We start from the raw sequence: 21,724 nt of genomic DNA, 5'->3' as shown, positions 1-21,724 counted from the left end.
TCTCTCTCTCTCTCTCTCTCCGCTCTTCCTAAAAGTTAATTATTATAATCACTTTAGTTGTGCGTGTGTGTGTGTATAATTAATTGCGATGCGGCCGGTGATTTCCTGGCGCTATCTGTGAAATACGCACTAATATCGACTGCATCATCGGCGCTATTTTTAAAGAATGCATCAAGATAGAAATTTAAAGTTGAGACATATAAATTTGATTTTTTTTTTTTTTTTTTTTTTTAAATACAACTATTTCAAATGTGCGATAAAGATCTGTATAATTTATTCACTGAAACATACATAATTGAAAAATGGCATTCCAGTATCATCAAAGATCTCAGACACTTAATACATGAATGGATTATGACGTAAGGGGACTGGATTAATTTTTCAAATGTGTCAACATTACGACACACGATGTTCATACATTCGCAACACTTGTCATGTAATTTGTCATTGATTACATAAGAGCAAATAGATATTTATAGCGCGCACTAATTTCAGAGACCGATTGAAAATGAGACCATTGAAACATGCGTAAGGTAAGTCTCTGTGGAATGTTTCGCGTGGATATGTGGGCTGGAAACGGGATCTGCACCGCTAACGATACGTGGAATGCGTTTTCACGCTCCACGCATGGTTGACATGCGAGAAATGATTTTATAGAGCTAGGTAAATAGCCATTTTCACAATTTATTAAGACTGTTCGTTACTCGTTAAAAGATCCATCCTTACGGAGCCAGCTACGTATCTTTTTACTTTCACAAAATGAGATTCTTAAAAGAGTTTTTACATTAATTGTATAAATGCTGCTCTCCCCATGAAAACAACACGAGTTGTCAGAATATTATGTTAATTTCTAATCCCATTTCAAAATTTTAGAATTAGTTCGATAAATTAACACGATAATAGGTGATTTATTTCGAATATTAAACATGCGAAAATATTTTATTTTTAATATTTAAAGAATTACGTAAATAATATTTATCACATTTTCGTTAATATTAGAAAAATATTTTTATTTATAAGAAAAATAAAATAATACCTATAACTCACATATAAATAACTAGTGATTTGCGTATAATTCATTTTCAATACAAGATTAACTTCATTATCGTAGATAGCGTATTGTGATATGACAACGAGCTTTTTTTTTTTTTTTTCCAAACATTCGCTTGCCTTCCGTGGCGTGATGAAGGATACTTACATAGCAGCGATAATTTATAGTCGCTGCTCGCGTAATTTTTATTTTCCCGTAGGGTTAAGCGTTTTTACCGCAATGTGCAATGTTTTTTTTTTTTGCCGAACGGGTTCAATACAGCATAAATGAACGCTGGGAAAATGTTTTCGAGTCGAGTAAACGGATGTAGTCGTGAATTCAACGTATTGTTACCGGTTCCAGATCGCGCTAGAGATAATCGCTTATTATTGTAGATTCAATACTTCGCCTCGCGTGTTAAGATTTACCAGTTACGGACCGTTAAATAGCTTTCGTAATACCCGCGATAATTGTGTATTACGGTATTCACATGTGCGACATTCCTTTTTTTAAACGAGGAATAAACACACACTCGCGACTTGTGTTGCTTCACTTATCGTAAAATATAATTTAATAATCAAATAATCTTTCATACATTATCCTTCAAAGATTTGCCAGAGATAAATTCCAACAAGATAATAAGATTCTGTTTATTAGAGTAATTATTTAATATATTTATTTCAATATTAAGAGAAAATGTATTGATCGTTTCATTTTAATTAATTATTTTTGTATATTAAGAGGATAATTAGTATGAAAGTATAAAACAAAAAATTTGCATTTTTTGTGTTTTTTATTACATGAATATGCAATCGAGTATTGTATGCGAGACGATGGACAGCCGGCTGCGTATGTTACTTCCGGTGAACGTGGAACGAAATTTTCACTTTTCCATTAGAATATAATTATCGCGGGCGAGGGGTCTCTGAAAAGCACCTGAGCCATTATCTACAATAAAGCAAGTCATAATTTTTCAGCCACGTGACCGATACCTGCATATCGTCCCCTAGGATCTGATTCGATAAAATCGGTTCCTCGTCTCTCTCACGGAATATGAAAGTATTCCGATGACGCAAAACGTAATTAATTACATGGAAAAATTTTTTTGGCATGCATAATGTATTTTTATATTAGTCAATAAATAAAGTTGCTTGTACGTTAAAATTTAAGATCACGCTATTAACATTATTAATTTATTTTTATTGTACTATTTTAAAAATATTTTATAAAATTGATAACAACAGTAATATAGCTTAATAATATGTGATTCGTTCTTCAATTACAACTCTATATGACAATTAAAAACGATTAGCATTACATTCGCATTTCAGAAAGAATATAATTACACGGCTGCTTCTTTCAATGCCGCATCTGTGCTAGTTACACGTTAGTACTCATTCATTAAATTGATTACTTTAACGACAAAGTGCCTTGTTATTCTCGTCTAAATCGGGCGCTCGGCACTGACAGCTCGCCGGCCAACTAGTCGCGAACGCGCGATTCCGTTTACAATCCATCTTTCGATAATGACAGAGACAACGTGCTCCATTTTATCTGCCATCGCTTCTCTCGCGTGAGAAGGGATCGGTCCAAGGTCGAATACTCCCAGATAGCTTTCCTCTTTCTCACTCTCTCTCTCTCTCTCCCTCTTCGAGGGGTATATATCACCCCTCGTACGCGGCGGCTATCAGGGTAACCATCCCTACCGCGGTGGGAGCTTCCATTGCTACCCCATGCTGTCTGCCACCCCGGAACTCGCGGCCACTGGTATATCTACCCTCGAAAATCCATAGTGGACCCACCCTCGGCGGCGCTTGCGCATCTTCGAGCTCCATTCCAACAACCAATCCCTCCGGTTCTTGCCGTCGACGAATACATATAATCGACGTGGAGCGAAAATATATACATATATATATATCCAATAATACTAAATATATCATTGTGAATATATTTGATATATGAATATAATTGACAAATTATAAAAATATATGATAACACAATGAAAAAAATGGAAGTAAATCAAAGAAAAATTGGAGGAATAATATATAATGCGATAATTTATCTCTTTATTTAATGTTACTTAAATATAATTTCTCTGTTTTTATATTATACTTTTTTTTTTTTTTTTTTTTTTTTTTCAAAAAGATTTGCAATCGAATTTTGGAAGAAGAAGGATCAAGTTTGGAAAAACTTTCAGGAAAATATCTCTATCGGGATCTTTCTCTATTTGCTGTCATTCTTTCTTTTCCCATTGTTCGCGCGCGATTTTGCATTCGGTGCCCTTAAAATATCGACCGATCATACTCCCGAGTCATCGGCCATTCTTCGTTCACTTATCTTCCTCTTTTCGCGCGCGCTCTCCGAGGATGGCAGTGCACAAAACAGGCTTTAACGCGAGCACCGAGGCAACCTTGACTGGGATTTACCCGCCTGATGGATTCGAGGATGGCGTGCGGTGAGAGCTTCCGACCGTCTGAACGCGCCACCTTGTAACTCATGTTATTTAATTCTAATCAGTCAATCGCTTACGGAATTAGCCAACGAGAGAGCGCAATCCTAATCGAATTATCGGTTATTAATTACGTTTTTCGGCAATTGCTCAGGTACTGGAAAATTTTTATCTAGCCTTATCATGCGTATATATAATTCTCAATATTTGGATTAAGTTTATAATTTATGAGCAAGCAGAATCTGGACCCGTATTACAACGCAATATAAAATGCATTGTCATTCATATATTTTTCGAGTATGTCACAGAGCATGTTCGCAGAGTCGATACGCATCTACGCGACTTGATCTAGTATCAGGAGGGGCGCGAGAACTTGACCACGTGATCACCTGGCCGCAAACTTGCTGGCAGACGTAAGATCATGCATTACTTTTAACTCGCTCGAAATGATCGATAAACGCTCAAGATGAGGTAATTTCTATTTTTACTTACATTCAATATCGCGTTTATCGTCTGCAACTCTGTTTTCCGTTTGTTCGTTTAATCAAGAAACATATTTATTTACATTGATCGAAAGTCGAATATCTAGGATTAAATACAATATATATGAAAATAAAATAATATTAAATTATTCTCTCTTTCTCTAAAAATCCAGATTTATTCGATATAAATTGGATATTTTAGGAAGAAAATTTCCCTCTGACAGCGAATAAATTTAAATTGCGTAACGTGTATATTTTTCGAGCGATTATGCGGGACGTGTCGTACTGTTTCTTCGAATCTATAATTTTTTTATCTATCTGTCATCAAGGTGCAGTTACTATATCTACGGATAATGACATAGCGTCGTGTCTCGTTTGTATTTCTGAGGTAACTATAATCGTGCAAGGTCCGTCCATAGCTATATTATACCCAGTTATGTTGGTACGATATCTCGTCTTTATAGATGCTTTTGGTGTGTGTAAGTCCCTCGTGTTATGCAAGACTGGCCGAGTATATTTACTTACGTTACTTCCATATTATTGCTTTTCATATCGTTTGAATAATTTTGATACTAATGATGGGTTAAATACCAATTAACTAAATCTGGATATAAAATGTCTGTAAAAGTATACGTAAAAATGTAATAAATATAATAAATCTCTATTTTGTATTATGGCTAACATTTTAAACAACCAAATTTAATTTAATAATTGTAAAATGTGGCGAAAGAATTTATTGCGTATACAAGTATTAAAATATTTTATCTTTTAAATGACCGGAACACGAACCGAGTTTAATCCATAAAGCTATCAAAATTATTGTTTTGCGAGGATAAAGACGTCGTTGTCGTCCTCGGAAACCGCGACTCTTCGAAAAAGGTAAACGCGTTAAAGAAGCGATGCTTTTAATTAAAATGCTTAGGGGTTAGAAAGCGTGATGAATGGGATTGTCGATTGTATATTGCTCGGCGCAGCTGCGCCAAGAAGAACTCTATTAATTATTAGACGACACCGAATCCATTATCCAGAACGAGGAACGCGCGACCACAAGGTCCTCGAGAAATAGTTCCATATTCGGATATCATTAGTACGTCGTCGGACATTCGTTTTCCTTTCTCCTCTTCCTTCTTCTCAGCGTAAAACAAAGCTAATTATTGGGGTAGGAGCGGAACCGCGTGAGCCACGTGGGTACGATGTTAACCCCAACGTTCCCCAACCGAGTTCATTAAACTATCTTTTATATTTTTTTCGAAATATATTTATATATATGATGTCTCAGGATCGCTAGATATCCTCTCAAGCACACAAGTATTAGAAGAGAGAAAGTAAAAGAAATAATAAAATATCAATAGTTACAAGATATCGAAAATTAAAAGAGTTTCGATGAAGAAATTAAATAGATTAGAATATCTTAATTATTATTTATTTGATTGTATAATAAAACCGCATCTTTTTTTTCCAAGCTCTAATTAAAAATGTTCAATAAATAGAATTCAGTCCTAATCAAAAATCCATCTTAATATAAAAATAATGGATGGAAATAAAAATTAAATTCTAGGAATTTCCAACTGTTAGGCCGTAAGACGATAATCTACTGAATGATCGCAGGCAATTTACTATCGTACACGTTGATGATATACATACCCTTCGCATATCGTTATATTATCAATTTGAATATCATTATTCTTTATCATTCAAAATACTTGTTTGCATTATATTTTTTTTACTTTCTATTATGAATATATTGAAATTATATGTTGCAGTGTTTTAGAATCTTATTTAAGATTCTAAAACGCTAATTAAAATGATAATGTTTTTCTCATAATATTATTTCTTTCTCATTTTCACATTTTTTTCATAACTGACGTCTATCGATCATCTTGTCGGAAGAATACGCCGTAGCGTAAGATACATCGCGAGGCAAAAGACAAGAGAGGCGTCCCGTTGCTTCTTTAACGACACGCACTCACACACACACACAGTGACATCTCATTAACACTATTTTCTTAATACCTCGCGATAAGAACTGGTCCTGCTCGCGAACCATTCCGACGCTATTTCATCTCGCTTTCTTGCGCAGGCCTTTGGCGAGTACCTCGGGGACAGAGAGCGCGAGAAAGGCCGCGCAAAGGCCGTTAAATATATGTATACCGCGTAAGAATAATAATTATTCCTAAGTATAGGTCTGCGCGAGAATGGCCGCCGCGGTGTCTTTGACGGGCCCGGGAGTATTCCGCGCTCGTTCCGCGCCGCATGGGTACCGTTTCCGCCTCGCCAGCGCTTCAATTAAACAAACAGCCCGTTGCCGGATGCGTATAAAATTTGATTTTGCATATTAATTTCACGGACAGCACCACGAGCTGGCGTCAAGGAATCTGCGGGAGTCGTTAACGATGCAACTTATGGTGCATCAGGCGCGGCGAGAATCGATGGACATTTCGGATCAAAGGATAAAAATGGAAACGCTCGTTTTAAAGCGAGAAAATAAAATTAAAAAAAAAAAGAGAAGAAAAGAAAAAAAAAACGTTCTTACAGCTAAGGAATTTTTGTAAGTAAGGATAATTTTTTATGATATCTTTTAGTAGAAAAGACTTCTTCAATGAACTGTAATGGATTCACGATACTTGTTAATTAATATACAACTTTTGATAATGCATTTAACTTGGGCTGTCAACTTCCACGTTTGATCACAAAGTGAGATCCTGTAATTTTCGACATTTTCTTCTATATATTGTATTAAAGCCGCGTATTATTACTGACTCTGGAACGTTTTGTACGCTCCGTACACTCTTTAAATCGCGATTTTAATTTCGTAAGCCATTCCATTGTGATGGGATTGCGCGTCATATTGTCTGTTACGATGCGTCAATGGCTTCCACACCCGTGGCGAGCGTTTTAATTAAGCGGACAGCGCGTTATTTAAAAACGAGGTTTACATGTTAATTTTGCAAGTTGCCAATGGCGCGACATTGCTCCTCCGTATTTGCTTTCAAAGACATTAAAAAATCTGTCGAGGAGAATATCTCTGTAATATTCCGATATTAATTATAAGAGAGAAGGGTGCGACGTTTCTCCTCGATAAAATTTATGCAGCTAAAAAATGTTTTAACGGTTACGATCTTAAATTTTTATTGTAACTTTTATTTTATAATAAAATTTATTTATTATATATATATACAAAATAAAACATCAATATTAATTTTAAAGATAAGATTTTAAGAAAGGATGATAAGTGTGGATTTTTCACGGCAGTGGACATTTTGAACGCATTTATTTCCCCAAAAGTGCTTACGCCAATGCTGGTTAGTTGGACCACCGTGTAATAGCTATGTAATAGTTGTCATTTACCACTGTCGTATCTACTAAATAACTCGCGCACTTTACGCCAATCGGACGGCCGCTCCCGCCGGCGTAAATACTCCAAGTTACGATCTTAGATACGTGTCCTGCGCCTAAAGACATCTCTGGACCGGCGTGTGTCGGCAGGGTGTCAATCAGACCGGCTGGTGCGCACCGGCAACTTTTAATTATCCAAGTCCCTGCGGATGCGGGCCGCCTGTTGTTAACGATTTCGAGAAGCGCACGCTGATTCCGGTAATGAAGAGTAAAATGTAAATCCCACGCGCGCGCATAACGATCAAGCGTGCCGTGACTTGATTATCATCGAAGTTAATCCTCTAGAATCGCGTGGCTTGGAACAAAAGCCCGTTGGTTATTGAACCAACGATTATTGCCACGGATCAGTAAGATTGCTAATTGCTGCGGTGTTTCGCAACAGATTTATTTTTTACCGGGCTTTACGACGCGTCTTATCTACGACGTTAGACGGGGTTTCTTCGCGAAACGGACTGTACAAAACAATTTTAGAAATTAAGATTGCGTTTTGGCGAATTTTCTTTTCATAAGAAACGAGGCCATAATTCTTTTTTACATTGCACGTTTTCGATAAAACACTTAAAAAATTACTCTTTTTGTCAAAGAGAATCGCGCTTTAAAAATAAAATTTTATTTATAAAATATAATATAAAACTATTTTAGACCCAATATATTTTTTTATCCATTTTATTTTCTCAAGACCTTTTATATTTAGCATAAAATTAATCGAAGAGATTATTTTGAAAATATTTTCTTTTTTTACTTTAAAATTATATTTACTTTAAAATTATATTACTTTAAAATTATATGCGATTTATTTATTTTGTTGCAGCTTAAAACCACCACAGAAAGACGGGGTGACAAAGTCGAATCCCAGCAAGCGACATCGGGAGCGATTGAACGCCGAGCTGGATACACTAGCATCGTTACTTCCTTTCGAGCAAAATATCCTCAGCAAGCTGGATCGACTCAGTATCCTCAGACTCAGCGTAAGCTACCTCCGCACCAAGAGCTACTTTCAAGGTAAGGCAAGCTTTTATTTCACAGACACACCATTGCATTACGTCTAATTATCGCATGTTTCTGATAATTTTTTTAAAAATTTATCCTACTCGATCATGAATCTCTAGTTACTTTAATATCATTTTGAATTATTCACGACAACGGTTTACATTTAAAATATTGATATTAATTATGTGTGCGTATTATTTAATTATTGGCATCTCTGTCATGCCAGCCGAATTTAACTCAACCACGATAGAACGGACAATAGAATTATTTTAGTTGGTTAATTTATTCTCGCCGTTTGCGTAATGATAGCTAAGATGCGGGAAGTATCAAGTTGTATCGAGCTATGAATTCCATCGTAACGCGACTATCTACTTTTGTCAGCACGCGAGATACTCGTTATATCTTCAGGACAATAAGAACCGGAAACAATGCGCGGTCCATAGACTCGACCCCATCATTCTTCCACTATCCACCGACTGATAGCTTAATATCAAAAATCATGCTTCGTGGATAAAATATAGGAGTTAAAGGGTAAGATTTTATTCGCGCCCGACGAAATAATCAGAAATGGTCTCTGAATAACAATTTTATTTAATAACGATATTAATAAATGACAAAAAAATCATATAATTAAGCGTCATTTAAAAAAAATTCTCCTTCCTTAACGAGTTTCTTTTTTCTTATTGTTAGTCGAAGAAATTTTTTGAATGTACTTTATTGCCGAAAATAAAAAGAGGCTAATCGATGTCCCTGTATTTATATTAAAATTAACGCTCCTGCGAAATAATATCGTTTGATCGGCTATGCAAAAATTATGCAACTATAGCGGGGGAGCACGCCTTTCTGCACCACCGATATGCAATCTCAACTGCAATCGCAATCGGGGTCAATCGAAAAATCGCCGCGGAATAATGGGTAGACGCTTTCATCTTCCTTTACCATTATTCGTTCTTTGTTTTCAATGTTGCGACGAGCAAAGTGACTCCTATGCCAACGCGAAAAATTCAGCTCATTGATTTTACGCCGACGATTTACCGAAATGGGCAAAGAATAAGGTCGTCTTTGCATACGTCATTTTTTTATCATTTTCTTTATTATAAAGAAAAATCATATTAATTTATTTTAACATATTTGCGTGTGTATTCAAGCGTGTGCTGTAAAAGTTATTGGTTAAAATACGGTATCGTTATTCATTAAATATGTGAAATCCTACCTGAAGCAAACTTTTTAAATTGTAGATTTTAATTTTGAACATTTCACCTGTCACAGCTTTGAGAATTCGCTATTTTTCAAATCTGTGTTCATTTACATTTGTCTTGGTCACTTGTACCAAGGATATTTAAAATTTTCAACGGTTTCAATCACTCGATCGACATCAATTATATTATACGCATATCGGAATTTTGAAAATAGACTGCTAATTTGATCGAGATATACTTGACTGTCGCGCTAAACACGTACACGTACAGCGTTTCCTCCGAAAGGGAGCGACAAGCGATGGAGGAACGGGTGGGAAAGAATCCATTAACGGAAGAGGTGTGGGCATCACGGTACGGGAACGGTCGATCTTCGCGCTTCGTGAACGAGAGGAAGCGAGATGGCTGATATACCGGGGCGCAATAGCGTATGCAAGGTAATGCACGGCCACGAATCCGGATTGAACGTGCGGAGGAGGACCTCCTCCGTGCTACCGGTCTGTTCGTCTTTCTATATATGTATATGTATGTATGTGTGTGTGTGTGTGTGTGTGTGTGTGTGTGTGTATGTGTGTTACTGCTGCTGCTGGCTACGTCCGTGCGATATCGCGAATCTCGCAGTATATCACCGAGGGTTGCGGCTCTCGGGCTTATACTTAGCGCTCTTGTTGCTGCCGCGTCTCTACGTTGGATGCTGCTGCTGCTGTTGCTGCTGCTGTTACTGTTGCTGCGATACTGCGAGGGCGAGATTCGCGCGCATTGTTCACGCCGTTTTAATAGGTATTCATTGTCGGGTCTCGGATCTCCCGAAGTCGAAGACTCCCAACGCAGTGTGTCTGTCGTCCCCGATCTGTCCCGATATCTGGGAGCCGCCGCCGCCGCCGCGTTCACTTACCGCCCCTTCGTGAGACCTCTGGCCTCCTCCCTTTTCGAGCCGGTCATCTCTTCACTTTCGCGGGATTTTAAATTTTACCAAGATTGACGCGCTTATAAACTTTCGGACCTTGTCTGACAATGAGATAGGCTGATATATAGAAAATCATAGTTATAAATAAAAAATTAAATAATAAATCAAATTAAAGGGAAAAAAAATCGAGATAGAAATAATTTAATTTTTAGGTCGCTTAATTCATTTTCTAATCAGAATCAATAAAAGAAATAATTATAAAAAGTTTGTATTAATAATATACGCGCCATTCTATATTATTTGAAAAATTTTAAATTAAACGTACAAATATATTATAATGACACGATGAAAATGAGAGGAAAATTATCGACGAGATCGCATCGCGCTGTGGTTTCAGTTCTCGGTCGTACGCTTTCTCGTCCAATCGAGATTTAATTTCTGGAAATTCAATGACGCCGATGATTTCGCGGTCTTCGCGTCCGATTAAAAAACTCAGTTCGCGCCTCGGCGAGCGTTGTAGCCGTTAATAAGATTAACAGCCCTGCATTTGATCGGCAACATTAATCGGAGTAACACGGGTAGGAACCCGCAGAGGAATCCTATTCCTTCCTCCCGCCGCCGCCCCCCTCCCCCCTCCCCCCTTTTCCTCGCTCTTCGCGCTATGTAAATTAATTAGGGCCCTCTGTAACGGCGCTGATTTTTCAAGTAGGCGCGTGGTGCGCGCCTCCCTCGCCTCGAGGCAGAAAGAAGAAGAAGAAGAGCATGAGAAAGAAGTGAAAGGGGGGGAAAAAAGAAGAGGAAGAGGCAGAAGGTGGCGAAGTCGGGGCCCGAGGTGAATTAACCGGGCGTTGAAGAAGCGCGGTCCGCCGAGAGATGGTCCCCGCTTGTCTCTCTCTCTCTCTCTCTCTCTCTCTCTCTCTCTTCTTTCTGGGTCTCAGATAGCAGATCTTCCCCGGAGGCTGCGCCTCCTTCGCCTTTCTCACACGTCTCTTCGAATTCTCCTTCCTCGCGTATAGACTACCGGTCGCAGAGATCCCCGCTCGAATCTCGGCAATTAACCTTACGCCACTTGATCTTATTATTGACAACATCCGCGTCGTCCTCGATTCTCCGATGCAGCGATCTCGGAGATTCTTCCCTAACTCTTTAAATAGAATAATAATAAGAAAAAAAATATATTAACAAAGTGATAGCTCGAAGCTCATTTACATTCAGCTTGATATTGTTGATTATTGTATAAGCCCGATTAAACGTCGCGACGAGAGAGAGAGAGGAGAGGCTTTTATGGATCGAGATTTTCCCTATGTAATTTCGGAGAACTTAATGGTTGCGCGCGGACAGGCGTTAAAAAGATAGTACGCGTAAAGTAAGATCGCTCGCGGAATGCGTGACCAATTATTTCGATGATTTACGACGTCCTTATCGCGCCTAATTGCTGGCAAAAAAAAAAAGATCTATGCCTGAGGAGCGTCACGTATACAATATGTATCTCGCGCGTTATTTGTACCTGCGCGAAATTTTTGAAGCATCTGATTGCGAGAGAGAAAGAGAGAGAGAGAGCATATCTGGAATGTACTCGGAGTGAGACACGAGCGATGTAACGCCGCCGGCAATTACACCGATGGCGAGACTCGAGAAATTTTAGCATTGCAGTTTTAATTAATTGAACGATCGCTCGTTATGTTATATCGTTAGTTAAGGCGCATGCGAATGAGGCCATTGTATCTGCGGAAAGAAAGTGCACGGTATAATGCCTGCTTCCATGTAAACACGTAAAAGACAAAGCGCGTAAGTGTTCTATTACTCCGAAGTACAATAATACAATCGGCACAACGGCAATTCTTTCGTATCTTTTGCTTCTTAATTAAGATGCATTATGTTGAATTTATAAACGGATACGCGATCTCTATCGCTTCATATATATTCTAGTTCCCGATATATTACATTTCAGTTTCTACATTACAGTTTTTTTTTTTTTTTTTTTTTTTTTTTTTTTTTTTTTTTTTAAGAAATTTATTGTAAATATACAATTACGAATTTTTTTATCTGTTTGTTACAAATCTGTCATAAATCTAAGCGATATTCTCTAATAAAGCGATAAAGCTGATCTTTTTTTATCTTTTTTTAAATATTTTGCATTAATATAATGAAAGCAGGGAAAATAGAATTTTCCACACACACACACACACAATTATATATAATAAAATATACGTATATATTGCAATATAATATATACCATACATATAATATAATATATAATTATATATATATATATATAAGTTTCCCAGTTTATATATAAGTTGTCCCAATATATATATATATAATAAAACCAAATTTTTTTTTGCTGCCGAAAAAAATATAATTATACATAATAGAGAATTAAGAGAAAATATTTTATTTGATTTTAACTATATCAGAATAAATAAATAAATATATATATATATATATGCATATATGTATATATAAAAGAGAATAAATAATTCTGTAAATAATACAGTCAAATCATATACTTATTCAAAAATTAATACATCTATTTTATATATATACATGATTTGATTGCAGAGTTGATTTATTTACAGAGTTTGCTTCTAAACGACTATCTCGCGAGATTATAGCGATAAAAATGAAGTTGTGAGATGAATAGAAATAAATTCTTACAAAATTTCGAATTATCAGGCGCGTGTATGTGCGTATATATACAACGTTGTCGAGCGACGCGGAATGTAAACATTCTCGAACAACATACCGAACGATCAAAACAAAGCAGCCCCACCGAGGTCGTTTACGTTTTGGGATCTCAGTCGAGTATGAGTTTATCTACGAGACGGTCATAAATGTACGAATCGGCTTGTTAATTAATTGATGCGATTAATAAATCTCGATAATTTCGATAACCGAGACGCATTGCTTCATGTCGCGTCGCGTTGACGTCACGTTCGTCGGATCACCTGATCGCCGAGACGCGTCATTCGCGTGCGAATTCATGGCGCAAAATGCGCCGAGACGGGAGTGTCGTGCGGACTTTCGGATTAATTGAAAGATAAATGACAATAATTATAATTCGAATCTATCGAGTGTCACATATTTAATCGACACATTTTACTTTATTTACTCGTAAAAGCATCGCGAGCGGAATAGCGTCGCGAAAGCGGACGGGTTAGGTTAGATTATGTTAGATCGGGCTATCGTGTGGATCGTAGCAATGCGCGCGCACGTGTGTGTGTGTGCGTGTTCTTCCTCGATCAATTTGCATCAGCATCGGTGAATATCCAGGACAACGATGGAGAGAGCAACGACAACGCATCGACGGGTGAGCGAATTTATCGCATTCGCGATTTTGACAAGTTGCCCGTATGCGTTATTCGCGACCCCTCTGACGTCATTGCGTTCGCTCGTTCGAAAAATGGGAGCATTTTTGCAATGGCATGTGTCACGAATATGTTACATAATAAAATTCGCAAGTATCGAAAGAGTTCGTTTCCATTCGCGCTCTTCCGGTTTTCGGTCAATATACAGATCCGTCTCGCTGATTTCTCTTCCTCTTTCTCATTCTTCTCTTTCTTTATCGCCATTTCTCTTCTTCTTCCTTGCTCTCTCCTTCCTTCTCTCTCTCTTTTTTTTTCCTCCTCTCGTCGTGTGTTGTTCTTCCTCTCGTTCTCTGCCAGGTGCGGGGACGAAATGGAAAATGCAAATAAGGCGTAATAACGAGATGTAGTAACCGTTATCGCCCGACTGTATCTCTCTCTCTCTCTCTCTCTCTCTCTCTCTCTCTCTCTCCATCGTGGACTTACGCATCTCTCGGACGTTTATGATATGCATTTACACGTGTGTATGATATATTAGCATAGGCGCGCCTACTTATGACCGCGCTCGAGCATCGATCGATCGATCGGCCGATCTGATCGCGTTTAAGGGCCGAGACGCGCGCGCGTGCCTCTTTTTTTTTGACGGTGGCATTCCCCGTTTGTTCACGGCTTGTACACCGCCGTCGGCGGTTGGTAGCTTGACCATTTAGCGATAGAATCTATTCACGATTAATGTCGAAATTTTCGCTTCATTGGGATAATCGTTGACATAATAAACTCTTGACGCTTCTTTCGTTGAGAGAAAATTAAAAATAAATAAAAATAAATTTTATAAATCGAGATAAAAATATATAACACATATTTAAATCGGAAATAAAAATAAAGAAAACAGATTTTCATTAAATGAGTGAACGATCCATTCGTAATTTAATTATTAATTATGTAGTACGTTGCCATATAAATTGACAGAAGCGTCTTAATTAACGCATCGCGCCGCGTAGTCGGAATAACTCTGTAAAACTCGTTAATGACAGATGCAGAAGATATTTCGCGTGAAACTAACAAATCGGGAGAAAATGGAAAAATTTCGACGATCGATTCGTGTTGAGATGATGAAACGAAAATAGCACAATCCTTATTTTGCAAAAGAGATTTAATAAATATATAATAGAGTTTTTATTTTATATCAAAAAATATATACTTTCTATAATTATACACTGTATTTGGCGTGCGTAAAAAAGAAGGGATAATAACTGATTAATTTATTAATATACTTATTAATAAATTAATACATTTATAATAAATAATTTTATTTATTTAATTCCTCCAAAAAAAAAAAATTTGTTTCAAAATTAATATAATCATGTTTATATCAAACGCGTATTATAATTCTAATGACATATCTTTTGAAAATAAAATATACAGAGGATATTTAGGAATAATTATCCAAGATTAATTGATTTATGAATCTAATTTAAAGTAATGAAGATATAAATAATTCAGTCGAGCACGTTTGTTTTTGAATGATTTCACTGGCGACTTGACTTTAGATATTCTTGTGCGTCACAGATTGATATATCGAGTACCACGTCACGTTCATGTGTGGCACGTTTTGATTAAGTCGTCTGAGGCTAACGAATTGTATAATGAGTATTTGATGCGCTTGCCCAATGAGTAATTAGTCGTGCGATATTATTAATGTTTCGGGCTAACGTTTTCATATTTATTCCGACGACGTCTACACGATTATAGTATTTTCTATACCGCACTCCTTTCGTCCATTCTCCTAATATCTTTCCTCAATATCTAGTAATTTTCTTGCAAATATCCGTATAATTATATAATAAAAAAGATAATTAAAAATAAAACCGACGCATTAAAATTTTCTCAACCAACACACCAAAATTAAACACAAGGAAAATTATTAAAAATTGAACAAATTCTCGTAGTATATAAAATCTTCATTTATTTTGCAAACATGTAAATTAATTATCAATTGTTGTATAATAAACGAAATATGTTGCCGGAAATTTTTTTAATCGATCAATTTTGAAATATTATTGTTTGTGTATAAAATGAAAGGGTTAGGAAAGATTGATCGATCGAAACGGCTATCGCCGTCCGATACGATTATTTAATTTCGCCGATTATCTCTGATAAAGTTCATTTTTCACGTCATTATCGCGATACGGTGGCGATGACGGCGGATCTTCGTGATTTTACCGGACATGCGGGGTGGGGGGGGGGGGAGCGATGCACGTTTCATAAAGTCGTCAGCAGCTCTCACTTTGCTCGTCTTCTCCCAGTCTTTCTCTTTCTTTTTCTTCGCGACTCGTGTTCATCCGTTCGTCCGTCCGTCCGTCCGTGCATACCGTCGTCTGTTTGAAAAATGATTCCATTCTAAATTGGAATCGCGCCTCTCGTTTGCATCTCGATAACCATCGGCAATCGCGGACGCGAATCCACATCGTATCTCTCGCGTTTAATCCTTCGGCGCAAGTTTGTTAACTCGACGAGTAACGGCGTCCATTTTGCAGAATCTATCTGTGCCCCAATCTCTCTTTCCTTCGGAAGATTTACATTGATTTTCTTTTCTGCGGATGTCTTCCTTCGGTCCGAGTTACGAGAATGAACAGTAACAGATAAGCGATATTACTTTATCCGCGGTGTTAATCCGCTAGCGAACGCGACGCTCGAGTGTAAAAGCATCTTTTTTCTTCGATAGCCGTTACACAAATTAACTTGTTGTAAATAAATCTCTCTGGCGCATCGACTATTCTCGAAATCGTTGTACAGTTAAAGGATGACCGATCTCGTAAGGGATCGTTGATACGCATTGCATTTCATTTCACTAGGAATTTATTAGCATCGATATCGCATCAATAACGAAAAATTGAGATGACGACGAAAATCAATTCGAGGATTAATTGGTATTCGCGAACCCATCTTGTTAGCGCGAATTTATCAAAGTGCGTAATTAATTCCGCTATCTTAGCTCTTTGGCACATTTAGAAGATTAAAAGCTATTCCATCTTGATTTCAAGCTGCTTAGCTGACAGTTATCACAATCGAGAAACAAAATTCCAATATATTTCGAATGTAAATTTCCTACATTCATATCTCGATTGACCAAAATTAAATGCTGCAATTTATTCTCATTCCTTATCTTTGCGTTCATACGTCGTGTAATTCAGAGTAAATAATTATTTTCGTTATCTCGTCGGAGTATGAGAAATATTATATAACTTTTCCAACGTCAAGTCAGTTAGAAAATGCTAACGATGATAATTTGCATTATATCTCGAAGATCAATATATAATTATTCAACTCCCAGAATAATTCTTTTTTATCTAAATGCTTGTGTATGCTCGTTGATAAGTAAGATTAATATTTTTGCTTCTTTTCTTATATAGCAACAAAAATTAAGAATTTTGATTTCCGTAAATTATAGATTTGTAATAATTTTACGATTTAGATCTGCGAGGTTTTGGATTAATTTGATTGGGGTTTTTTTTTCCATAAAAGTGTCGAGGTAACGACAGCTCTTCAATTATTATATGTCAATAAATAGATGAGTTTTGGAAATATGTCAAAATAGGAAACGTCGAGGCCAAAAAAATCGGATACCGGATTTAAATCCGGAGGCAAATCTGATTATGAATTTCGGCATCGATCGATTCTATCTTAGAGATTTTCGTTTGTTCATTAACGATCATAACGTCATCGCCGATTCCGTCAATTTTAACGAGAGAGAGTTGAAAAAGTACGTTGAGACATCTGCCGGGTTCAGTAGCCGGCGAAAAACATCGCGGAGAAGATATCACGCCCTTTCGATAAAGTGAAGAGACACGCGAAGGGACCGCGTTTCTTTCAGTCCTTTCTCTCGCAGACGAGAACACGGTACGCGTGTGCGACGATCGGTATCGGTCGGGGACAAGTTCGTTTTAGCAAAGGTTGAAAGAAAGAGAGAGAGAGAGAGAAAGAGCGAGACTACTGGGAGAAAAATCCGATTTGTTTTTAATCGAATCGGCAACGCGTCAAATTGGGCCGATTCCGGGCTCGAGACGAGGCAGGCCTCGTCGGCCATCGGTTGGGCCCATCGGACACGCGATACGCATCGCTCATTATTAAAAATGCGGCAATTAGACCGCGGTCGAATATCGAGATACAGAGAAGATGCCAAACAAAGATCGGCGGCGACCAAACCGGTCGTTTTTGACGCTCGACACCTTTCCTGCGTGACGAGAAAGACGCCGGTCGAGACTGCACGGTGCATTTATCGGCTGGTAATCGCGGCGATAGTAACGTTCGGCGATTGCCGATATGCAGATGACAGCGAGGCAGACACAAAGGTGGAGTGCGAGTTGTATTAATTATATTATTAAGCCTGTCTTGTGTGTGTCTCTCGCACCGCTTGTGTCGTTAAACTGCTCTGTCATTTTTGCTGAAGCGACGATCGGTCGGGCAGAAGAAATTCATTCCTCGCCGTTGAAGTCGGTTGATGTTGTAATAATTGGCGGATGAGTAAGATCGACGAACGAATCGATTTATCTTCGATTAACTCATTTTCTTTGGCTTTTCTATATTATTATTTCATCTTGCGCGATTCGAAATTAATTATTCTGAGGTCCAGTTATTATATTTTTATTTGTAAGAGAGACAAGTTTTTATTTATAAATTGATTTATAATTTTATTCGTCTGCTAACAATACACATGTGTTTTCTTCGACAATAATTATAAATAGACATAAATTATTATTCAAATAATTTTAATTTTTTTCACTATACCATTTATTACTTATTGATAAATTTCTTTATTTATCTTGATATCGCGCGAAATAAAATTGTTAGTTACGAATGAAAAAAAAAAAAAAAAAAAAAAAATGCATTTCCAATATAAGAAACCAAATTGTTAAAAGGGGAACTTATATTTATATTATATTATATCTCCTAAGGAACTATATTTATATTATATTGTATTATACCTCCTAAAGTTCATAAAAATTTTGTTGGTCATTTTTAATGTCTTAAAGTTGAAAAATTGCTTGTTACCGCGACATTTCGGATAAGAAAAGATAATTGCCGATATTAACATTGCCTCTCCAATTTTACATTAAATAATAGGCACAATTAAGTCTCGAGCATCGCGAAATTATTATGCATCGAAATTTATATCGCCGCAGGTGACTGCATCCGCTGTAGTTTTATCGGTCGCGCGATGCAGTCGCGGAAACGTTTGGGAGAAGGGAAGCGAGAAATTTACAATGCGGGATAAAACTGAGAAAAATGATGATTCTTTCGCGTCGATCGCCGATCGTGTTCACAGTATCTGTTTGCATAACAGCGCTTTGTATAAAGCCGTCACGGGGACCGGGCCCCGTCTCTCGCGCGTGGCCCCCGTCACGGGTCCCCGATATATGTGTATATATATGATAATACAAAATACACGATCTGATCGGACAGGCTATAGACTCAAAGCCCATACATCAACGGAGCTGACTGTCAGTCGCACAATCGAACAGAATTATCGAAAGGTGATAGGAAAATCGATTGCCACGTAAATCGGCGCGGTCACTTTTCGCGACTGCGGTGCTATAGCACCTGTCTCCGGATCCTTGTGTCCAGTCAAGAGTGGAGTCACGAATCGAACGAGCCTTGAATCGAGAATATGAGTTAACAGGACGCGTCATCTTTCTCTCTCTTTGCTGCGATATCGTCGCGCTATTAACTCGTGTCGCGAGGTCGCGGTATTTATTAGACAGCGATCATCGTCGGATCTCGTCGAGCTTGAATGCATCTTGAAGAAAAACGCGAATATATATATATATATATACACACCAATAACAATGTATGTAAACAATATTAAACTACAGTATGTATCATACATAATTGCATACATTATATGACGTGAATCATGAAGGATCTGGAAAATAAATTGGCTCATACGATAAGAATGTCAAAAGGCAGGCAATATCTGTGATTCAGCATTGCATTTCATATCAAATTTACATGAGATATTTATTTTTATCGCGTGTATATCAATCGCATAAAAGCAATTCAAGAATATTCCATTATCTTCATTATAAACCTAATAACTTAAAATAATAAATTTTATTAAAAATTTTAATACACTTTTACATATTAATTATAATATAATATAAATTATAATATAATTTTAATAATTTTAATCTATAGGTCATATTAAGTGGTTTGATATGACATAAAAAAAAACTTTTTTTTTTTTTTCTCCCGAGAGTTCGATGTCGTAATACAACACTCACGAATTAATCGCTCTCATTAAAGAACGAGATCGAGACTGATGGTGAGTCCGAATTTTCATTCAAGAGAGATTCATCTTAATTAATCGAAGCCGATTTTTGATGGACCGGAGGGAGGAGGACGGAGGGGGATGTAGAAAGCTCTGCGCGTTTTCGACGTGTCATTAGATCGCGCCGCGTCGAGGCTAAAAGTTCATCAAAATTAACCGCCGATGCTCGTTACACCGTCTTGCCGTTGCGGAATGATGAACTCCGATAAGAATGGCGCGGGATATAAGACTGTTATTAGCTGAAAATACGGCGAACACCAGCGGGCATCAAGCAGCATTTTTATGGGAGAAGGGGAATCATAATTGCGAGAGTTTAGCCGTAATGTCGGCAATCATTTTAATTAAGAATAATCCCCCTTCCTCCTTCCCTTTCTCTTCTTCCTCTTCCCTCCGTTTCTCCCCTCTCCCTACCTCCCTCGCTTTCCTACCCTATTTCCCTCGTATCGAAGCTCGCGCACAATATTTTCGTGTAATTAGCGTATTTTACTGCGTCCCTTTTATGTGCAATCGGTCGATCGAATCTAATGCGTTTTATTCAGCGTATGATGAATACGATATACCTCGATCGTAAAAATCGTAAAAATTTCAACTTTTCATTTTTTCGAGAAACGAAATTATTTTTTTTCCTCGAAATAAAGTAATAACATCATGTAATGATCCATGTAACACTTTAAAATATAGTTTGTAATACACATTTCAACATTTTTGTGGGTCGCAACTATTTAGAATAATTTCTTTCATTCATTGAAATATATAAGTATCATATTTATAAATGATTACGGCGATTGATTGAAATAGAGATACGAACGAATGAAATGAGCGAATTTATTTGTGTTAAATTGGTTAACATAAATTAGCAGTACAATGCAATAAAATAATTTACGCGAACGCGTATCGTACGCAGCATTAAATTGCAAATTCAACTATCGTTTTACATGTTTTTTTTTTTTTTTTCACGTAAACGCTTTAGCACATCCCTCGAGATGCATTCCTATGTCGCTCTCGTAGAACAGAAAGAAATATATCGCGGTTGTTTAAGTTGCACGAAGGCGATTGCGATCTGCTTAACGCTAATTAAGACGTATATCCTGTTTTTCAACGCACGTCGTACGTTTCCCCGCGAGTTCTCTCTCTCTCTCTCTCTCTCTCTCTCTCTCTCTCTCTCTCTCTTTCTCTCTCTTTCTCGCTGTCAGCTGAACTCTCGTTCGAAATATCATAAGCATGTTCGACAGGTGAATGGAGAATTCGTTGCACTCATTGCGCCGCATCTGTCAGTCAGATACATCGAATCGCGGATCTATGCAGACTCGAAGCGATTGTATGCTCTTATTGACCGCTATTGCATGGGGTGGGGGGGGGGGCTGGATAAGGGGGAGAGAGGAAGGACAAGATTTAGTTTTCAAATAAGGAGATAACGATGGGTAATTATCTCAGAGTTTCATTCGGTATTAAATTTGTATCGATGAAAAAGAATAAAAAGGATATGAAAGGCAATAATTACGATGGGTTGATAATACAATATAATTATAGTTGTTTGATAAAAATATATAATATTCAAAATATTTATGAAAAGTCAAGTAAATAATAAAAAAGCTATAAAAGTCCCAGTAATAAAAATCTCTTATTCAAACCGAATTTTCT

The 21,724-nt window shown here is 37.2% G+C and overlaps 1 protein-coding gene across 5 annotated transcripts in view; it reads left to right on the top strand.

Annotated features, from left to right (window-relative positions):
* Ss (spineless) overlaps nucleotides 1-21,724 on the top strand; it is a 171,458-nt gene that overhangs the window by 55,059 nt on the left and 94,675 nt on the right. For 3 of the 5 annotated variants that reach the window (XM_070301476.1, XM_070301475.1, XM_070301477.1), the window contains exon 2: nucleotides 8,169-8,359. In XM_070301476.1, the coding sequence (XP_070157577.1) occupies nucleotides 8,169-8,359 (191 nt within the window). Of the gene's footprint in view, nucleotides 1-8,168; nucleotides 8,360-13,402; nucleotides 13,761-17,968; nucleotides 18,108-21,724 lie in introns of those variants that run through there. The other 2 variants (XM_070301478.1, XM_070301479.1) reach the window with 2 other exon arrangements.

Source organism: Polyergus mexicanus, unplaced genomic scaffold (genome assembly GCF_030449975.1).
Source record: "Polyergus mexicanus isolate NDT 795.1 unplaced genomic scaffold, iyPolMexi1.0 SCAF_9, whole genome shotgun sequence".
NCBI classification, from domain to species: domain Eukaryota; kingdom Metazoa; phylum Arthropoda; class Insecta; order Hymenoptera; family Formicidae; genus Polyergus; species Polyergus mexicanus.
The sequence above is the reverse complement of the archived record's forward strand: the minus strand, read 5'-3'. Positions and strand labels throughout refer to the sequence as shown.